Below are 19,119 nucleotides of genomic sequence, written 5' to 3'. Positions count from 1 at the left end.
CGGAGGAAACTCATTTCGGCCGCTTGTATCCGGGATCTTGTTCTTTTGGTCACGACCCACAGCTCGTGACCATAGGTGAGGGTAGGAACGTAGATCGACCGGGAAATCGAGAGCTTCGCCTTTCGGCTTAGCTCCTTCTTTACCACAACGGACCGATACAAACTCCGCATCACTGCAGACGCTGCACCGATCCGCCTGTCGATCCCCCGTTCCATTCTTCCCTCACTCGTGAACAAGACCCCAAGATACTTGAACTCCTCCACTTGAGGCAGGATCCCATCCCCGACCTGGAGAGGGCACGCCACCTTTTTCCGACTGAGGACCATGGTCTCAGATTTGGAGGTGCTGATTATCATCCCAGCCGCTTCACACTCTGCTGCGAACTGCTCCAGTGAGAGTTGGAGATCACGGCTTGATGAAGCCAACAGAACCACATCATCTGCAAAAAGCAGAGATGCAATACTGAGGCCTGCAAACCGGACCCCCTCTACGCCTCGGCCGCGCCTTGAAATTCTGTCCATAAAACTTATGAACAGAATCGGTGACAAAGGGCAGCCTTGGCGGAGTCCAACTCTCACCGGGAACGAGTCCGACTTACTGCCGGATATGCGGACCAAACTCTGACTCCGGTCGTACAGAGACCGAACAGCCCGTATCAGGGGGTTCGGTACCCCATACTCCCGAAGCACCCTCCACTGGACTCCCCGAGGGTCAAGGTCGAACGCCTTCTCCAAGTCCACAAAACACATGTAGACTGGTTGGGCGAACTCCCATGGACCCTTGAGGACCCTGCCGAGGGTGTAGAGCTGGTCCACTGTTCCACAGCCAGGACGAAAGCCACGCTGCTCCTCCTGAATCTGAGATTCGACTTCACGAGGGATCCCCACCTGCTCGGCGCCTCTCACCGTGGGCAACTCCAGAGTGGAAGAGAGTCCCAACCCCTCTCGAGAGGACTGGTACCAGAGCCCAAGCTGTGTGTGGAGGCGAGTCCGACTATATCTAGTCGGAACTTCCTGACCTCACACACCAGCTTGGGCTCCTTCCCTGTCAGAGAGGTGACATTCCACATCCCTAGAGCCAGCTTCTGTAGCCGGGGATCGGATCGCCAAGGTCCCTGCCTTCGCCGCCGCCCAGCTCGCACTGCACCCGACCCCAGGTGGTGAGCCCATGGGAAGGGGGACCCACGTTACCCTTTCGGGCTGTGCCCGGCCGGGCCCCATGGGTGCAGGCCTGGCTACCACGCGCTCGCCTTCGAGCCCCACCACCAGGCCTGGCTCCAGAGGGGGGCCCCGGTGACCCGCGTCCGGGCAAGGGAAAACCAAGTCAATCGTTTGTCGTCATCATAAGGGGTCTTTGAGCCCTGCTTTGTCTGGTCCCTCACCTAGGCCTGAATACCTGGACAGAGAAAAAACACGCAAGCACGAGGAGAACTTGCAAACTCCACACAGGAAGGCCGGAGCCTAGTTGCGTATCCTCATCCTCAGACCTAACTGTGAGGCACATGTACTAACCACTAGGCTTACCATGCCATAAGGGAAAATGAAGGAAGAATATCAGAGGAGCAGTTTGTTTGCTGCATAACGACCTGATGATGATGATGATGATAAATTAAGTTTCAAATAATGAAATACTTCAACATTAGTTTATTATCCGTATGGGGCTTTGAATTGATTGTGCATTTGTATCTGTTCCAGTTGTAATGTTTATTATATATATATTTCATAACCGAATGATAGCATGGAAAATAGACCTTTGTTTTTGCCCTTGTGAATTCTTACTATAATAAAATTTTTGCTCTGTTTGGCTCTACTTTTGAGACATTCGTGCCACTTCCTTTCTTTTCTTTGGTATCGTAGCAATAAGATAGATCAGTGAGCACGGCAGGTGTTTGTACTGATCAGTAATACTCAAGTACCTAATTATTGTACTTTTACTTCAATCAATCAATCTTTAATTTACACACTGTAGAAGCAAGATGAGAAAGCACTACTGCATGTCATTCACATGGGGATCGACTTTTTAAGAACATGAACCAGTTGGACTTGGTTTCTGGTTCTGGTTCTTTTCAAGTGGAAGAACTGCAACAATGTCTTTTCACATTTTTATTATTTTGAATATGTTTGAAAAGTGTTATTGCATTACAGATTATCGGCACTAACAGGTCTTTGTTTACACGATACATGCAAATACCTGTATACCAAATCCCAATCCACAGTTAGCAGTCAGTTACATTAAGATGATCTCATGGTAAAAACCTAACCCTAATAAACTTAAACTACAGCCAACCCTGACTGTTGATACGAAGTACAGTGCTGCTTACCAGTTACAGAATTTCATTGTTTTCGAACCAGCATCACTGATGAATGGAATATACAGTTGAACCTTTACAACAGACTAATAGGGCTGGGGAGTCATCCGTTACAGCCAATTGTCCATTACATTGAAGCACTTTTTTGTGGCCATATGCACCCATATTACTGTACAGTAATATTTTTTGTGTATTTCTTTCGTGGCCTAAAACGCCCAGTGCAGTACAAAGTTATTTTAAATAAATATTTAAAAAAAAAAAAAAGCTTGAAAACGTTTGGAATGTTTACATTGTATCCAAACTTACCATGCTGGTGTGCTTGATGTAGGCATTGTTGATGTACTCATAGGCGAGTCAAGGCAGCTTGTTTCATGAGCTGCAAGGAATTAGTGTGCTTCCTAGTTCTAAATCCATTGCCATAGACAATCCGCTTGACAAATAAAAATAAAAAATGTTTGCTGTACCAAAAATAGCATGATCCAGACTCCAGAGACTCTTAAAGCTAACACCACAGCCATGCCGCTCTCTCTCTCTGTGCGCAGCGCTCAATGCGACAATAGACGATAGAACCATCACCATGGCCACCAGTCAATGCATGGCCTGCAAATGTACCACATTCAACATGGCTACCACATAGGCATGGGAGGCACATCTTAAGGCTTTTTCGAACTGCACTTGCCAAGGCGTCTGGCGACCTTCCCATTCATTGTGTGTGTGCTGAGGGGACGTCAGCGCATTCTGACGTGACGCCGAGTGTTACGTCTTCGGATAGAAAAATGCTCTATTCTGCAGCGTTGATGTCAGAAAACTCCTTCAGTGGGACTGGGGCTGCCAGAGCGATTTCTGAGTGCTATTTTGGTGGACTTATACTGTAAATGGCAAGGGGGAAATGGAGAAAGGCATAATAAGTGCGTTGTCCTACTATCCCGAACTCTGGGCCAATAGAAAAATAATATACTGAGACGTCTCTGCGGGAGGCCTTCAAACTCCCTTTCAAAGCTCTCTGCTCAGCCTGAAATACACATCGAAGCGCTTTTCCTGGAACTAGAAAGCTCATGGACGAGTTTAAACTCTGAGATACTGCTGTGAAATTAGTATGGGATATTCCAATTCCCTTTTTGCTGTTACGTCACCTCCTACCCCTTAAAATAACCAAAGTCAGGGCTTTCTTTTCCAACAATGACATATACATATTGCCGAGTTGCGGTCCAGTGAGAGGGGAAAGCCTCTCGGCTTCCTTCTAGTCTCATATGTCACCACTTCCAAATATGGGATGGCCGCTCTCCTGTTGCTGTCGTCGTTGCACTTTGACGTGGGGGCCTTTCACACCGAGAGAGTGCAGTCTGAAAGGCCTTTATGGTTGTGACCTATGCATATAGTATATCTGTGACCCGGAAATACATCTTTTCCAGTCTCTGCCTGTATTGCGCCACAGCGCCAGTAAACGACAGCGGCCAATTCTGGAACTAACAGACTTTGTCAACAGCAGTTTAAGTAAGCAAAACAATGCAAACCGGTTTAAATGACACCTGGAAACTATTTTTGGACACATTATTGGGTCCTGACGGTCCGTTTTGTCCGATATCTGTTATATTGGGATCTGTTATATCAAGGTTCCACTGTAAACCTAAAACCAACAAAATTATAGCATTACAAAAAAATTGCATTCCTTTTACATTCTTTCCTTGTATTTCTTAGTCTTTATTTGCCTCATCTACCTGTACTGTTCAGACACAGTGATGTATTTAACTTTCAGCAGCATTCTTTTTCTAGCACCAAGCATTTTCCTTTACCAAAACCCACATAGAGAGTTCTCCATATGGAACCGTATACCTGTCCCCACCTCCAGACAACAACTGGAGAAGGTGAGTGTCTCATTTGACTTTCTCTTAGAAATGTTTTACTCAAAACCCTTTTTTCTGTTTGCTCTCTGTCTTATGGCATTCTCTGTACATACCAGCATTTGTCTTTTTGATTCAGACACTCATGCCCTTGATCATATTCAATGAAAGGAAGATGACCAGTGGATATACAGTGTGATTTAGGTTTAGCAGTGTGATATGTAGATGTGATAAATGTTGCCCACTCGACATCCATTGCAGGCTGGTCATCCTGGAAGGGGGATTCCCACCATCTGCAGTCCCTTCTAAGGTTTCTTTTTCCCCAAGTGGGGTTTTGAGTTTTTCCTTGCCCGATTGGGGGGTTTAGATTATGGTATGTCGTCAGTCATTTCCAACTGTGGGCCTGTGAAGCCCTTTGATACTCTTATTATGATTAAGGGCTATACAAATAAACTTGACATGACTTGAGTAGTTGTAGCTGATGACCACTATTTCGTCACCAGTAGATTCAGTGTCAGGATGCTGAGTTTACTCTAGGGATATGCACCTAAAGTAAAGGTGTTTGACAGAAGCCCAACGGCACTTGTTCTTGGATTTTGTTTTGTTTTAGAACAAATACCTAATTGCTAGTAGCTTTTTCAGATAACAGTACAAGGGTAGTGGAAATACTTATTATTAGGAATGCACGATAATTATCGGACCAAATTATTCACCTGATATTGGGAAAAAAATTACGTCCCACTGATCGGTGCAATACAAAAAAAATAAAGGACCGATAGCAAGTTCTGTATCATTCAGTGGCGTGGTGGTCGCCACTCGCCAGCGACCACCAGCCAAACGGCTTGCTGTTGCATTGGCTTGTGACAGTAATGGATTTTTGGGTCAGAATTCTTCGCCTACAACACCAAAAATAATCAATAGCTGCAGTAAATTGGCATATGATCACCAGCTCTTGCAGAAATCACAATCATCCAGTGACTTTGAGTTCGTAACTAGCTCAAGCTGAGGGAGGAGAAAGCGGGGGAGGAGTCTCCAATTAATGCATGTTTTTGGGATGTGGGAGGAAACCGGAGTGCCCGGAGAAAAGCCACGCAGGCACGGGGAGAACATGCAAACTCCACACAGGCGGGGCTGGGGATTGAACCCGGGTCCTCAGAACTGTGAGGCTGACGCTCTGTTGAACACACTGACAGCCAGCACGTGTAACACCTCAGAGTAATGAATCATTTACTATAAACAAGCAATGACCTGTAGAGCATTGCTGCATATCTAGTTGAATTGACTGGGACTCTACTACACACACGCTACAGTCACCGTTTGATGATCATAACATAGTGCTATCGATCAACCATAAATGTTAAATAACACATGCATTCAACAAACTACTCATAGCATAAACACACATTATTAACAAAGATGAAAATGTTTTGTACTGTAATAATTCAAATTTGCATGTTGCAATTAATTATGTCATCATGCTGGTCTGGCTGGAATCGCGTTATAGCGGAGGTTATCCAACTTTGAAAAGCAAAACAGCAGACAAATTAGTACGTGTTATAGAGGAAAATACTGGTATATACAATGCTAGACAGGTGTACAGGGACCGGAAACAAATTAGTATATCATCTTAGCTTCATCACTGGAGAAAATGAACCTGTTATTTAAAAGTACATTAATATAATACATATTTCTAATTTAAGATAACCTTTATTAGTCCCACAATAGGGAAATTTGCATAATTTCAGCAGCAATAGTGGATACAGGAAATACAAAAAAAGCATGCAAGAGAAGACATTTGGCCGCAAATGCGGCCGGCATGACAAGGTTAATGCAATAAATCTATTAAAATAACAAATATTGAAGCCATAATTTATTAACGATTATAGGGTAATAATTGTTGTGAAATTGAACAGTATGCATTTAAAAAAAAAAATCCTATTACAATAACTGTCCTGCGGTAATGTTCTTGGCATAATTTTTTAAATATGGAAATTCAGACGAATTGTTCTGAAAGTTAATTTCTATGGGTTGGCAGCTTTGCAGTCATTGCCATAAATGCAATTTAACAAATTTTTGGCATAGTTTTAAAATTAATAATTGGCAGCTTTGATTTTGTTTTTATATTTTAATTAATATAAAGCATTTTGTGTTGCATTTTTTTTGTATAAAAAGTGCTTACAAATAAACTTTGATTGATTAATTGATCATTTATTTCGGTCCTTACGGCCTTGGGTTCCTCAGTTTCGGTTTTGGTTTCAGTCAAGAATTTTCATTTCAGTGTATCACTACAATATACATAAGTAGGGGGTCCCCGCTCCAGCTTTCCATCAGTTTGGTGTTCCTTGGTCTGGAATTTGTTCAAGACCCCTGATATAAACCATTTAAATAATATCGGTATTGGCTTGGAGAAGCATCACGTTATTAGTATCAGTGGGGAAAAAACAGTTATCGTGCATCCCTACTTATTATATAGGTTGACATGAGAGGGAAGAGCATGTTTTTGTCCCTTTTTATCCCTGGTGATGCCCGTAAATAGCAGTCAGTACAGGCAACTTTGGCTCAGTGTTGACAAGGAAGTGAATTAAGATCCCCTGGTACTAAAGCTGAGCGAGGCTCCTCCCTAAATAGTTCCCTTCGCTCTTGAGTTTTCAATGCTTACTTGGCTGGACACCAGTCACCTCTGCTTGTCTTCCATATTGCGGAAACAGACATTTACCAGCTTGACATACCAGCTTGTGCTGTAGAATGAGTACGGCCTACACCCACTTGTCTTTGTTGATGCCACAAAACAGGTTTGCTTACAAACATCCAGAGCAACTAAACAGCAGGGTTTTCAAGTGGTTGTGTTTCTGTGTACCATGTGTCTCAAAGTACATAATGCAAATGCCTAGTTGTAGTTGAAGGGACGCAGGTTTGTTCTAAAAAGTTTCTTGATGTTTGATTTGGATTATCAAAAATGTTTTTACAATGTTCAATGTATGTATTATGGGATGACACAAAGTAGGCTTAGCGAGACCCTAAAGGATGAACATAATTAAAATCGTTGGCAAGCATTTTTGTTTTGTTATTACATAGTATTTTCCACACACACCCAATACAAAAACATGGTGATTGTCACATATCACATTAACCCCCCCTCCCAAATAAATACACAATACTACATGAACAAAGAATGACTGACACAATTTTACGCATTTAATCTAATTTTTCTTTTTTTATTTTATTGCTGCTTGTATATGATTTTCACCAGATTTGTCGAGTATGTGCAGACCAAACATTGCCTCCTGCACCAATCTGCAGCAGATTGTTGCCACAGTGTGAATTATTGCTACATCCTCTCAGTTGCGGATTTTGGCCCAGTGCAATATCAATTATTTGGCCAAAATTCTGATGTTCCAAGCCTGTTAAGCACAACATGTCTACAATGTGTTTAAAAATGGTTGTAAAGATGGAATATGAGGACAGCTTGATGGGGATGTTGGGCCAGTGATCTTAATATTCAATTTTCTAGACACATGACCACTATTACATCACCAACATTCTGAGTGCAAATCCCTCAGGGGAAAATACAATCAGCAAAAAAACCACATACCTCATAAGATTTTGGATATAACATGAAATGTTCATCTTCCATTGAAAACAATTTACTGACCAATAGGCTGACTCAATTTATTAGAGTATAATAATGCTGTAGTTCCATTTTTACCTCCTAAAAGATGTTACTTGTCAAGAATCTGAAACTATCTAGTTATGATCCATACATATTTCTTATTACTTGGTATGAAAGAAGTTGAACAAATATTTCAAATACAACCAGTGATTAGTAAACAGAATCCATGAATACAGTATATATCACACTTATTGTATTAAAAAAAATGTCTGAAAACTACTACAGCCAACTGTGGAATTTTTTCAGGTTTTGCCAAGCACAAATGAGGCGTGAATTACAATTGGTTGTTTAGTGGTATTTGTTCCTTCCCTTATTTAGTCAGTTAACAGGGTTATGCAACCAATTTTCATAAAACTGACAAATGAGGTCATAGCCCCAAAGAACCTAAACAGTATTTGTGCGGATTCAAATACATGTCCACCAACCGTTCCATTAGTTTTGTAACATGTCCATTTATTACTAACTTAACTCTGTCCAAATAAAAATCACTCATCTTCCAGTAGCCTGCTGGGAAATCCCATTCTTGTTGTTACACTTCTCTTAAAAAAAACCTATAATGTTTGTAATGACTTGTTTGCTTTATATTTTCCATCCACCTATTCTAAAAAATAGATCATTGGTTCAGTTTAATAGCCATCCAGGGAAATTATCTTAGGTTTGTTTTGTTATACGGGAATAATTGCCTTGTTCTCTGTCTCTGGAGATAGTGGGGTAGGAAGTGTTTACAACACCAGACACATCTGTATTGCATTACAGGTGGTGCAATCTAGAGAGGAAATCTCTTTTACAACTTCATTTATTTTAGTACCTACTGTACTACATTTAGCTCAACAATCTTCATTTATATCATCTCTCGACAATTATAATGAATGCAGACAATAATAATAAATGTAAAATAAATATTATTTCCAGTTAGAGTTCAATTACGTAAACTGAATGTTCATTATTGTGTAATGTTATTACTTAAAAATAGTTATCTGATTTATAACGTAAATCAGTTTAGTCTTATGCAGAGGTGGGTGGGAATGCGCTACATTTACTCGGTTACATTTACTTAAGTAATCCATCCATCCATCCATTTTCTGAGCCGCTTCTCCTCACTAGGGTCGCGGGCGTGCTGGAGCCTATCCCAGCTGTCATCGGGCAGGAGGCGGGGTACATCCTGAACTGGTTGCCAGCCAATCGCAGGGCACATAGAAACAAACAACCATTCGCACTCACAGTCATGCCTACGGGCAATTTAGAGTCTCCAATTCATGCATGTTTTTGGGATGTGGGAGGAAACCGGAGTACCCGGAGAAAACCCACGCAGGCAAGGGGAGAACATGCAAACTCCACACAGGCGGGGCCGGGGATTGAACCCGGGTCCTCAGAACTGTGAGGCTGACACTCTAACCAGTCGTCCACCATGTCGCCTACTTTGGCGACATACTAATATTTTGGATAAATTGTACTTGTCAGAGGAGTTTTAATGGAGAATTTTACTGTTACTCAAGTATCTATGTTAAGAAGAAACGGTACTTTTACTCCGTTACAATGATCTACATTGCACTCGCTACTTTCCTTTATCAATAATTGCGTGTGCGATGTATTTTTAGACTTTCGTTTTTTACTTCCACATCGGGGGCCATTGCTCCAATCCACCGTGATTAGCACAATGACGTTAGACTCAAAAAAGGAGCGTCCCTGAATTGCTCAGTCATTCACAAGCAAAGATGGGGCGAGGGTCACCTCTTTGTCAACAAGTGCGTGAGAAAATAGTCGAACAATTTAAGGACAATGTTCGTACAATTGCAAGGAATTTAGGGATTTCATCATCTACGGTCCATAATATCATCTAGAGGTTCAGACAATCTGGAGAAATCACTGCATGTAAGCGCCAAGGCCGAAAACCAACATTGAATGCCCGTGACCTCCGATCACTCAGGCGGCACGGCATCAAAAACCGACATCAATGTGTAAAGGATATCACCACATGAGCTCAGGCACACTTCAGAAAACCAATGTCAGTAAATACTGTTCAGCGCTACATCCATAAGTGCAACTTGAAACTCTACTAAGCAAAGCAAAAGCCATTTATCAACAACACCCAGAAACGTCGCTGGCTTCTCTGGGCCCGAGCTCATCCAAGATGGACTGATGCACAGTGGATAAGTGGTCCGACGAGTCCACATTTCGAATTGTTTTGGGAAATTGTGGACGTCGTGTCCTCCGGGCCAAAGAGGAAAAGAACCATCCAGACTGTTATGGAAGCAAAGTTAATATTACTCCGGCGGACTTATATGCAAGCGCATTGGGCTCGGGACCTTCTTTGGATAAGTCACAGGAGTTGGCGAGACCAGAAAAAAACTTCAGCCGCTTCTGCTGTTAAGAAGCAACTGTATTTTTACTCTGTTACAATGATCTAAATGTCACTCGCTACTTTTATTCATCAATTATTGCTTATTTATCAACTATTTCGTGCGAGAGACTACGTCTTCGACTTCTGCATTGAGCGCTGTTTGCGCCAAACCAATTTAAGCGCTACTGACGTTTCAGTCTAGTTCACCAATCAAACGACACATGAAAGTCACATGACCTCACACGTCGTCTTCTATTGGGCTTCCTGGGCATAGGTAAATGAGCCAGCCCCGATGATCGTCGTGCCTACGTGGCTGCCATGTTGGGAAGGTCGTTGTGACCATGAAGGCAACGGCGCGCTACTCTGGTTTAAAAAGCGAACAAAAACAACAGCTTTCATATATTGTAGTATTTGTCTGGCACTGTCTGCCCAAATGTGGATATTTCTGCTCACAATTTGAGAAAACACGGTGCAGTAAATTGCAGATGTTTTGTTGTAGGTTTGACTGTGCACACACACACACCATCTGAATTTGCATATTTTATTTTGTAATTTTTTTTAATTGATGTTCATGCTGTGATAAAAAAAAACAGAAGTTACTCACTATTTACTGAGTAGTTGAGTAATTTTTTTTTTTTTCTACTACTACTAATTTTTACTCGAGTCAGATTATTGTCAAGTAACAGTAATCTTACTTGAGTACAATGTTTGGCTACTCTACCCACCTGGGGCGGACATATTGCTACTCTTACGTACATTTTTGCTCATCAGATCAGCCAGTGTCGTAGTTGTTGCACTGGTTTTTTTGTATTTTCGAGTTGAGGTGCTGCGGATTGCGGTCTCAGCGTAACCGCGAAGCACACGTAACATCGGCGGCAAGAGTTGATCCGCTGGTACATCTTGTATTAATTTTGATTGACGGCGTGGCTGAAGTGGGCAGCAAAGCGGGAGACTGGAAGGAGCACTGGGGACGGAGGAGAACACAAGAGGATCAGTACAATTGCAGGCAGCCAAGTAATCAATCGAACACTCGAAAAGGAATCACGGGAATCGGCCTGTGTACCACGGACGAGCGTCAATACTCTGGCGCCGGATTCCTGGATCTGGCAGCGTTATATGCAGGCAGTGATGAGTGCTGATTGATAACAGGTGCATTGGCGAGGAGGTGATTGCTGGGGAGAGAGAGAGAGAGAAGGAAAGGTGAGGCACAAAGCGCCACCCAAGTTCCAAACAAGGAACTGCAGGGCACAGACCATGACAGATAATGCAGTACACACTACTTTGAGCCACTTATTTAATTGACTAAGCCTACTAAAACGTGCATCTCCAAATCGTACCATTGGGAGAGGTCCACTTTTCAGCATCAGCATCCAAACATTGCACTTTTGTTAGGAGATCAATGAAATCTCACTTCAGTACCTCTGATTGCTCTTTGACAACATCCAGGGCCCCTGGCCATTTTCCACTGAAGACTATCACAAACTGCTACAGAAGATGGCGGCATCTTGTTGCTGGTCTCGTTGCTAAGAGCAGGCTTGTACTAATTAACAGGCCACACTCATGTAATCGTAAGTAGGTATCAAAAAATATTGGAATATGGCAACAACTGCCAATCTACAAAAAAAAGTAGTCCCACAAGTTCCAAAATATCCAGGAGTCGCTTATTCTAATTTCTTTGGAAGAAGAAAAACAATCTTATCACCAAGAAAAATGTAAACAGAGGCGAAGCAAGCAGAACGAGCAGAGAAGTGTCTGCACAGTACGAAAGCGAAGACAGAAGCACCAAGTGACAAACGGAAAACTATTTGTGGACACATTGTTCCCTGCCGACGGTCAATTTAAACGGTTATATCGAGATTCCACTGTACTGGTCAAACAAAAAATGTATTTTAATCCTCAAGCAACACCTCTAAGATGAAAAGAGCATCAAGTGGATACGATAAAAACAAATAGCACACGTGTCAAACTTGCAGCCCGGGGGCCACATCCGGCCCGCCACATCATTTTATGTGGCCGGCGAAAGCAAACCATTTGCGTCAACTTCCATGATTCTTGCTCAAATCTGTACCAAAATTTCACATCATAATATGTAATAAATGATAATGTTAAGAGATGCATTTTTTTGTTACCAAAACCCTTTTTATAATAACTTGAATAGTTGAACAAACTATTATTTTTGACTTCTGATTTGAGAACTAGTTATCCATCATTTTGTTGTGTATACTGTATATAACGCTATGATCAGGCTATTAAACATATGGTTTCACGGTCATAACGGCCCACTGAGGGAAACCGGACCAACAATGTGGCCCGCAACAAAAATTTGTTTAACACCCCTTCTGGTCTACGGCATCTAATTAACGGATTTGTAAACAGGAAGTACACTAATTGCTTACAGCTCATGAAAGCCACTCGCCTCGACTTGCCACAAGTCACTACGACAGCAAGCACACCAGGCTACGCAATCATGGAGAATAGTGCTGACAGATATCCAGAAGACAGTCATCGACACCCTTCATAAGGACCGAAAGCCACAAAAAGTCATTGCTAAAGAAGTTGGTTGTTCACAGAGTGCTGTATCCAAGCATATTAACAGAACATTGTGTGGAAGGAAAAGGTGGATCCGCAAAAGGGATAACCGCAGCCTCACATGGATCTTAACAAGGAGTGGAGTGCTGGAGTCAGGGCATCAAGAGCCACTGCACACACAAATCCTAGACATGGGCAACAAATGTCGCATTCTTTGTTTCAAGCCACTCCTGAACTAGTGTCAGCGTCAGAAGCGTCTCACCTGGGCTAAAGACAAAAAGAACTGGACTGTTGTTCAATGCTCCAAAGTCTTCTTTTAAGATGAAAATACAATTTGCATTTCCTTTGGAGATCAAGCTCCCAGTCTGCAGGAAGAGTGGAATCCAGAATCCACGTTGCTTGAAGTCTAATGTAAAGTTTCAGCAGTCAGCCTGGCTTAAAGTACTGTGGTGTAGTGCCGGCGTATTAATTTTTCTTGACGCCATGCGAGCGAACGCAGTAGGTAGTGTACGTGCGCTGTAAAAACAGCGCACGTACATGCGGTTTGTAATTGTATGGTTATCTTTTATTTCCCTCTCACCACTACTGAGGGGTACTTCAATTGAGTTTTTCCTCCAAGCGAAGAGTAGCCGCTGCAGGCTCGGCTGACAGGCTCATCGGCTTTTACATGCGGGGACATGCACAAGCCGAGTTATCCACCACGCTTTGGTTATGTGGGCTGGCTATCGCTGCCTAAGCACCGTAGCATTATCCAAGGTGTAAACTCTTGTCGAACCGGGCCTTTCACCATCCACATGAACTTACCTGACAGCTTAGGTTACTATGCATAACCATTTTTATAGTCTACTCTTGTCCAGTAAATAACACCCCAAATGTTCATTATTAATGTTAATTCTCAACAAAAAAATGTAAATGTGAGAAAATCACATATTTCCTAAGCTCAATAAAGTCCTTAAAGTCCTTTCGTGTAAAAGTATAGATAACCAGTTCATTTTTTTCATTAGCTGGTTAAATGTTCATTAAGTAGTTATTTATATGATAATAAATTTATTATCTATTCATAAACTGATTATCTGTATGCAGTAATCCCGCCTCCATCGCGGGGGTTACATTCCAGACCACCTCCGCAATAAGTGAAATCCGTGATGTAGAAAACCCTATTTAAGTACACCCTATTCATGTTTATGTTGCAATTATGGCACTAAAATGTTTTTTTTCAAGGTCTGTAAACATAAAACAATACAGACACATTTAAACACATGATATATTGAGAGAGAGCAAGAGCAATGGATAACATGAAAATATGGTACAAACAATAAAAAATAGAGTAACAACTGTAATTAAAATCAGCAATATGCAACGCCCACAAAGTTTGCCTAGAAAACAGAGAATCTTATTTCTCATCATCTTGGAGTCCTTACGTGTTTTTTTTTTTTAGCAAACTCCATGTGGGCTTTCATGTGTCTTGCACTGAGGAGAGGCTTCCGTTAGGCCACTCTGCCATAAAGCCCCGACTGGTGGAGGGCTGCAGTTTCTCCCATCTCCTGACTGCATCTCTGGAGCTCTCAGCCACAGTGATCTTTGGGTTCTTCTTTACCTCTCTCACCAAGGGTCTTCTCCCCCGATTGCTCAGTTTGGCTGTCTTCCATTTAAGGATTATGGAGGCCACTGTCCTTTTAGAAACCTTAAGTGCAGCAGAAATCTTTTTGCAACCTTGGCCAGATCTGTGCCTTGCTGCAATTCTGTCTCTGAGCTCTTCAGTCAGTTCCTTTGACCTGAGGATTCTCATTTGCTCTGACATGCACTGTGAGCTATAAGGTCTTATATAGACAGGTGTGTGGCTTTCCTAATCAAGTCTAATCAATGTAATCAAACACGGCTGGACTCCAAAGAAGGTGTAGAACCATCTCAAGGATGAGCAGAAGAAATGGACAGGACCCGAGTCAAATATGAGTGTCACAGCAAAGAGTCTGAATACTTATGGCTGTGTGATATTTCAGTTTTTCTTTTTTAATAAATCTGCAAAAATTTCAACAATTCTGTTTTTTTCTGTTAATATGGGATGCTGTGTGTACATTAAGGGAAAAAAATGAACAAATTACTTGAGCAAAAGGCTGCAATATAACAAAGAGTGAGGGTCTGAATACTTTCCGTACCCACTGTATATGATATTCTAATTTTCTGAGACACCGAATTTTAGGTTTTCATTATCTTTAAGCCATAATCCTCAGAATTACGAGAAACAAAAGCTTGAAGTCAGTGGGCCTGTTGAAGCCCTTTGTGACTTTTTTTTTTTTAATTATTATTAAAGGCTATACAAATACATTTCAATACTCTGTAATTAATCTCTATAAAAACACAGTTTAGCTTTCTGAATTGACTGCCAAAAAATATTGAACTTTTTCATATTTTTTTTTATTTTATTGTTTATATATGTATATATATATACATTTATTTATTTTAGATGTACCTGTATGTTTTTATTCTGCATAATATTGCATTTAAAATTTGGGACGCCCGAAAAACCGCTCCAAGAGAGGCCAGCACTCGACAATTGTCCCAGTGCACTGAAATTTCCTACATGCAAGAAAATGTACAGTTGCAAGGGGTTTAGTCATAGGTGATATGGCTTGATTCCTGACTGGCTCCAAGGCAACCCTCACATCACTCAGAAGCTCCAAAATTACAGTGTTGAATAGATCATTAGATCACTGTGATCATTTTTGTTTCTGGCGAGTTCTCCCCACCACCTCACATTTTGCACTCTTCTGTGTGCTGGTTTGTACTTGCCTTTTCAAAAGCGGTATTTGATGACGTGAAATAGGCCATTGCAATTCATTGCAGGTTTGATAAATCATGTGCTAAATTCATCTATTTGCATACACTCCTCCCAGAACACGCAAAATGAGCTGCGCTGCAATTTGGTAGACTCAATCCTCGCTGTGTCCGGTTTGTAGATCAGCTTCCAGATATGGTTGCTCAAGTTTGCTCCCATTTTTACACGTACACGCCAAGTAAATCTGGCCCAGAGAGACCGCTTTAACACACTTCATGTTCCTAGATACCATCTTTTTCATTTTTATCATTTCTAATTTCTTTGTTCACTACTGTATGTGTGCATCGGTAAATTAGGTTTTGGGGAGAAATTCTGCTAATTTCCTCTTATCGATGGTCTTGAGATCTGAAAATACCTGAACACTATTAGTGTGCAATGTACATATTTGCAGCACATCATCAATTTGAAATGCACTGCTGCATGCAGCTGCGCAACTTGTAAATTTTTTTGTTCCAGATTGAGAAGTCAAGATCACGTCTATTAACACATATTACCATATTGACGTGCTGCCTGATAACATGATGCTTAGTAACTGAAAAGATAGACAATGATGCTAGATTGCTGTATTGTAAATCATACTCATGGTTTATTGTAATAGTATTTAGCTTGTTGTCAGTGTTGGGTTGTGGAATGGAGTCTGTGTCTGGTTAAGGTCAAAACCATGATCTCGTCCCACGCTCTACCCCTTCTTTTCAGCAATCTTTGGCCTTCTGTTCCTGTACTAGCCTCTCTTGGGATGAAATCCCAGACCAAGCTCCCTGGAGATGGCACTGGATTGTAGAATGGCCTTCAAAGGAGAGAGATTTTAAAATATCTTTGTGTAGCCATTCTTTTTGTATTTTATTGAAGTACCAGGTGGGCTTATTGCTGACCCTTTTCAAAAATGTCAGTATTTTTGCTTCGAAGTACAATACCAAAATATAAGATCCTATTACAGCCTAGCTGTGGTAGCAAATTAACCACAGTATTTGAAATAAAATTCCTTAATTACTCCACTGTTTGAAAAGTGGTAATACAATATATACCACCGAGTCTACTTCTGTTTCACCAAAAACAGTACATAATAGTGGCCAATAACTGAGTCACAAATAATTTTTATAATGTCTTGAATCCTGAGATAATATATGCATGATGTAATACCAGACAGCAGTCGGAGAGCACAAACCACCACCAAAGCAGCTCAAACTGCATAGTACCATGACATTGATTTCATACAATGTATAATTTCAGTAATGACCACTAATGACAATTGTGGTCTTCTGGACAACATTTTTAACAAGCGAAAAGAAATGTCTACTTAGTGATGAAATATTTTGTTATACTGTATATTTGCTCACTTTGTGTGGTCTGTAGCTTGACTGTCTCTTTATATTGTTTAGAATCTTGTTTTCGATTTAGATATGATTCAATAAAAAAAGATATATGTATATATATATATGTATATATATATATGTATATATATATATATATGTATATATATATATATAGTGTATATATATATATATATATAGTGTATATATATATATATATATATGTATATATATATATATTGTATATATATATATATGTATATATATATATATATATATATAGTGTATATATATATATGTATATATATATATATTGTATATATATATATATGTATATATATATATATATATATATGTGTATATATATATATATACATATACATATATATACATATATACATATACATATATATATACATGTACATGTATATGTATATATACATGTATATACACGTATATATACATGTATATACACGTATATATACATGTATATGTATATATACATGTATATGTATATATACATGTATATGTATATATACATGTATATGTATATATACATGTATATATACATGTATATGTATATATACATGTATATATACACGTATATATACATGTATATGTATATATACATGTATATACACATGTATATATACATGTATATGTATATACACATGTATATATACATATACACATGTATATATACATACACATGTATATGTGTATATGTATGTATATATATATGTGTGTATATATATATATATATATGTGTATATGTGTGTATATATATATGTGTGTGTATAAATGTATGTATATATATGTGTATATATGTATGTATATATTTGTGTGTATATATATATATATACGTATATGTATATATATATGTATATATACGTATATGTATACATATATGTATACATATACGTATATACATATATGTATATACGTGTATATATATATATATATATATACACATATATACATATATGTATACACGTATATACATATATGTATACACTTATATACATATATGTATATACGTGTATGTATGTACGTGTATGTATGTATATACGTGTATGTATGTACGTGTATGTATGTATATACGTGTATGTATGTACGTGTATGTATGTATATACGTATATGTGTATACGTGTATGTATGTATATACGTATATGTGTATACGTATATACGTAAATGTATGTATATACGAATGGCTGAAGACAAACAAAATGAAGACTTTGGAGTGGCCTAGTCCAAGTCCTGAACCCTATTGAGATGCTGGGACATGACCTTAAAAAGGCGCTTCATGCACAAAAACCCTCCATTGTGGCTGAATTAAAGTAATTTGCAAAGATGAGTGGGCCAAAATTCCCCCATAGTGCTTTAAGTGAGTCATTGCAACTTATCGCAAATGTATGATTGCAGTTGTTGCTGCTAAGGGTGGCCCAACTAGTTATTAGGTCTAGGGGGCAATCACTTCTTCACACAGGGCCATGTAGGTTTGGATTTTTTTCCTCCCTTAATAATAAAAACCTCCAATTAAAAACTGCATTTTGTGTTTACTTGTGTCGACTAATATTTTAATTTCTTTGATTATGGGAAACATTTAAGCATGAAAAACATGCAAAAAATAAGAAATCAGGAAGGCGCAAACACTTTTTCACACCACTATATACAAAAACAACTGAACACATTCGTTGATTAGGTTTGATTAAGGCCTCTGGATAATTGTGAAGGATGTGTGTGCCTGTGCGTGTACTGTACATATAAAAGGTCTTTTGTGATATAAACAGATAAATCCTTTCAAAACATTTTCCACCCTTAATGTGACCTGTAACCTGAAAAAATCAATTAAGGGTTTCTGATGTGTTTTTAGCTTGAGGAGGCAGAGTAGAGTCAACAACAGATAGTCAGGTCCATAAATATTGGGGCATGTACACAATTCCCATCTTTTTGGCTCTAAACACCACCACGATGGATTTGATGGATGAAACAAACACAATATGCTCTAACTGCAGACTTTCGGGTTTAATTTGAGGGTATTCACATCCAAATTTGCTAAATCCCATCTGGCCTTCCGATTCATTTTGCTGATGGAGTGGTTTGCATCTTTTGGTATGGCCTGTATACTTCTTCTCTCCAAGTCTTCTTCGTGAATCACAGTGAATTGTGATACCTTCACCCCTGCCCAGTAAAGGTTGCCAGTGATGTTACTGACTTGTCTTTGGGTGTTTCTTTACAGCTCTCACAATGTTTCTGTCAACTGCTGTTGATACCCTTGGATGAC

General features: G+C 39.9%; 1 protein-coding gene across 5 annotated transcripts in view; it reads left to right on the top strand.

Moving 5' to 3' along the window:
• Positions 1-19,119, top strand: part of crtc3 (CREB regulated transcription coactivator 3) — a 126,018-nt gene that overhangs the window by 33,813 nt on the left and 73,086 nt on the right. For all 5 annotated transcript variants that reach the window (XM_061764854.1, XM_061764853.1, XM_061764851.1 and 2 more), the window contains one exon: positions 4,115-4,173. In XM_061764854.1, the coding sequence (XP_061620838.1) occupies positions 4,115-4,173 (59 nt within the window). The remainder of the gene's footprint in view (positions 1-4,114; positions 4,174-19,119) is intronic.

This window comes from Phyllopteryx taeniolatus, unplaced genomic scaffold (genome assembly GCF_024500385.1).
Source record: "Phyllopteryx taeniolatus isolate TA_2022b unplaced genomic scaffold, UOR_Ptae_1.2 contig_24, whole genome shotgun sequence".
Lineage (NCBI taxonomy): Eukaryota > Metazoa > Chordata > Actinopteri > Syngnathiformes > Syngnathidae > Phyllopteryx > Phyllopteryx taeniolatus.
The sequence above is the reverse complement of the archived record's forward strand: the minus strand, read 5'-3'. Positions and strand labels throughout refer to the sequence as shown.